This window comes from Diaphorina citri, unplaced genomic scaffold (genome assembly GCF_000475195.1).
Source record: "Diaphorina citri unplaced genomic scaffold, Diaci psyllid genome assembly version 1.1 scaffold56913, whole genome shotgun sequence".
Lineage (NCBI taxonomy): Eukaryota > Metazoa > Arthropoda > Insecta > Hemiptera > Psyllidae > Diaphorina > Diaphorina citri.
Window position 1 is genome coordinate 6,648 of NW_007434206.1, and position 3,962 is coordinate 10,609.

General features: G+C 33.4%; 1 protein-coding gene across 1 annotated transcript; it reads right to left on the reverse strand.

Moving 5' to 3' along the window:
• Positions 1-2,638: 2,638 nt before the first annotated feature.
• Positions 2,639-3,717, reverse strand: LOC103523925 (cytochrome c oxidase assembly protein COX20, mitochondrial-like). Its single transcript, XM_008488932.3, has 2 exons — positions 3,352-3,717; positions 2,639-2,818 (listed from the first exon to the last, which is right to left on the reverse strand). Exons 1-2 carry the CDS (start codon positions 3,388-3,390, stop codon positions 2,639-2,641), a joined length of 219 nt encoding a protein of 72 aa, XP_008487154.2. The 5' UTR covers positions 3,391-3,717.
• Between the last annotated feature and the right edge of the window lie 245 nt (positions 3,718-3,962).

The window sequence follows — 3,962 nt, forward strand, 5'->3', positions numbered from 1 at the left end:
CGGTATCACTTTAAAAAACCAAAAAATGAAATGTGAATGTTTTTTATTTAATTTTTAAACTAAAATCCTAATGTTTGTAATTCTAATATTTCCTTAAGGCAAGTTTTACTTCTTGTCTTAATTACTAGTACTGTCTTAGGACGGTAAACATTACAGTTCTTGCTGTGATTTTCTTCTTTGCCTTCTGTTTTATCTAATCTAAAAAGTGTAATTTAAAAACCTACAGCTAATGATGGTGCCAAACATTGTCAAGAATCCGTTTGCCAAATCAAGGGGACCTATGCTGCGAACCCACATCTATCTAATTGAAAACAAACAATGAACCTCCAAAAAAAAAAAATAATAAAAATAAAAATACCTAATTATCTTGTAATACAGAATCAAAAAACACTTGCTCCTCTCAAAACACAAAAGAATACCTCAACAGACCTGTTCCACTCGATGCAAAAGATCGCACCACAGCAATACAAATCTTCTCTCCACTTTCACCATGGAGCCTCACAATTTCACTAATCAGACCGAAGGACTAATCTCTTGTCCACAAAATACGAGCAGGGTCGGCAAGATACTGTGCAAACATTGCTCTAAGATTCCCAGGACATCAGGAGCAGGCAGGGATATGATAGATCTTCAGAAGTGGTCTGATGAGAACGATCATCATTTCTTTGTTATTTACTTCTGTTCCTCTATTTCCTATCTGAAGGCAATATTGGAATATATCTCGAAATCAAAACCCGACTTCAAGTCTCCAAACTCAGAAATTTCGGAATTTACTTCCAAATTCCCAAGTCACTTCAAACATTATTCAATTGATTATTCAACCAAAATTCTGGATCAAACTTCAGAATGCACCATTAAGGACTGATTCAAAACTCGTGCAAGGGACTGTTTGGATGTAAATAAATCGCATTCAATGAGCTTATAGGTCCTAGAAGTTACAACAGGGTACTTACAAAGGATACCCAGTCTACGATTCCTATTTTTGAGTCATTTGAAAGGTCAATTCATCAAGACCCTAGAGTGACAGGCGGGGGACACGACAGAGTTTAAACTTTGGAATAAAGAAATCTAATTGGTTCCATTCAAAATTTCAGCCAATCAGATTGTGCACAATGTTTTTCTAGTATATATATAATCTGTAGTGTATATTATCTCTGTATTCTCTCTGTCTCTATAGTCTCTCTCCTAAGGGTCTTTTAAATTAAACCCCTCTATTTAAGGGTGAAGTCAAAAAGACCCTTGTTTATATTATTTTCTCCTATACCATTTTGCATTAGTATCAACCAAAGTTAAAAATGCTGATTGATATAAATTTCCGATGGTCTTACTTACAAGACTTATCTATTGCCAAGTGTATCCTATTAAGTCGAAATTGCTCTTGCCTGCTAGATTGCTATATTTTTCTAAGGATTTTTTATTTATTTATTTTCTTTATTTATTTACTCTTATTATTTTTCTTATTATTTACCTATATATTTTTTCTTTTCATTTTTAATTTACAATCAAGAAACTATTGTGTACTTAGTTATTAGTTAGGAAGGTAGTAGGAAAAAATATGCTATATAAATATATTATTTTTGCGATGTGATAATATTTACAGCAAAAATAAATATCTTTTGCTACTGACAATTGGAATTTTTAGCCCTGTAAGCTTTATTCGAGTCTACTGAATATATTTATTTTTATGACTTACTAAATTTAGGTTATCCATTCTACTTACTTTTGTTGTATTGAATGGAAAAGAAATGATCTGTTCCAAATTTACAGTATGTCCAATTGTCCATTCAAATTGAATTAAAACCACTTGAATACTAGGAAAGATGGGTACTTGGTAGGTTTGTCCAGATAAATAGTTGTTCATTAATTAGAAGATTATTCAAATATGTAGCAAATTATGTAGGCAGGCCGGTATTAAGTTATAAGGCATACAATTGGTAGAACTAAAAGCAGAGACAGCTTGGAACTAGGGACAAAAATGCTATAATATCTTCTATTGTTATTTTTTATTTCTATTATTTTATAATCCCATTATTTTGTCAGTCTGCTATATAATTAATATTCTACATTAATCATAAATAGGTAATAGAAAGAATTACAAACAATAGATAATTAAATACGCTTAATTTCTACGTTTTTTTTTTTTTTTTTTTACTCTAATTCTTAGGCTAAAACTTACCCAATAGTGTGCAGTGACTAATAGGTGTCAAATTTGTCACATATGTTTTATTTTTGTATTTATTCTAATTTATTGATTGCCAGTCTTCAAGTTCTATCTTCAGTCATCACTAAAAAAAATAAGTAGGTGAGTTATCTTTGTTCTCTATTCTGGTTGTATGTTAGTTTCTCCGGTTAGTTAGTCTAATTATTGTATTCTCCCGTTGCAATGAAACTCTCAAGAATACGTAAGATTCATACAGTTTTAGAGTGAAATATCTAGCCGGCCTAGTTAGCTTGGACGGTAGCAAGCCTTGTAAGTGCTAGGTTGCGGGTTTGAGAGGTGTGATTCCACCCAGGAAACTTTATCAACAGATAAGGTTGATCTTGGAACAGCTGACTGTCTCCTATCTTTTTCTCTTTGACAATAAGACCTTAGCAGTTACAGTTCTCTCTGTCAAACCTCAAAAAAAGCGGAACTATCTTACCAGTAGATCCAAGTCACTCCAAGGTAAGATCCAAAGCCATAATGGAGGGCCTTTCTTCCATTGCTGGTAAACAGAAATGTACCCAATCCAACACCAAGACCACTGCTGATTCCGTAGAGCAAACTGTTTCTAAAACAGGGAATTTCATTTAAATTCCTTCCAAATATGTAGATATCCTGAAAGAAACCAAAATTGAAACTTATGTGGTAGGTATCTGCATTAAAATATTCACTGTTCAATTCATTTAGTTTGGAGGTGCCTTGTTTGACAACTGATCATTGTCTTTTGTGTGTCATTTTGATGCAATGCCTCAGTACTGGCTATAATAGTAGGTAAGTCCATTTTATGTCATCTAAATTTGATGAGGGACATACTACAGGATGGGCATGCTATGACACAGTTTCTTCTTCTTTTTCTTCACCTTTTCCCTTGTACAGACAGGGTTGGTGGTTTTTTGTCAGCCTCTCAAATCAGCCCTAACTAGAATAGTTGGTTTTGGGCTGACATTTGGTTTTGGCTACAAATTTTACAAGTGGATAACATTTGCACTTTTTGTATTTCTTCAATATTTCTTGTAATTTTTTCAACAAGGGGAATTCAGGCTGGTAGACTCCCTGTTTAATGCCCCCCAGCCAAACTAGCTATGACAGTTTTAATGCTACAAAAGTTGTTTCACTGCTCTTGATCTGAGAAGGTCACTTTTACTTACCTTCCTTAAAAACGGACTCGATTCATTATTGTTGGACATTTTAGGATGTGTGGATGGTTGTTTGACTTAAAGATAGTGTGAATTTTCCAAACTGAGAAGGAAATCTCGGGGCAAAGCACAAGAATTATTGAAATGACAGGTAGATAGATAGTCAATTTCTTGACGGTAATTTTCTACTCCTGAGATAGTCCTGTGTCCAATTGTTCAAGATGACAAAATCTTCGGGTATGAAACTCGAATTACGTACAAATATAGATGTAAAACCACTCAACTAAGAAAGAAACTACCCAAAATTCAAAGTTTCAGAAATAAGTATGCAAAATGCAAAAATGTTGCAACAAAATGCACCCAAAACCCAAATGTTGATTTTTTGAAAACCCTGAAATTTTGAAAATTCCCGCTCTCAACGTTTTATCAATTTATCAACGAGTAAAAAAAAAGTTCCCTACAGCGGCGCGAATTTGAAATTTAAAGGAGGTCATCTGGACTGGATATTTGCAATATGATTTAAAGTGAAGCCATATTAATTAAATTACTCATTAGTCCGTCCTTCCTTTATTATTACTAATAATAAAAGGTATAGTGGACGGACTATTGTATTCGCTTCGGTG

Bases quoted from the DNA above. Each gene is read 5' to 3' on its own strand.
- LOC103523925 (XM_008488932.3), bottom strand. From the start codon at position 3,390: ATGTCCAACAATAATGAATCGAGTCCGTTTTTAAGGAAG. The intron at 2,819-3,351 runs GTAAGTAAAAGT...GGTTTCTTTCAG, and splicing joins CGAGTCCGTTTTTAAGGAAG to GATATCTACATATTTGGAAG.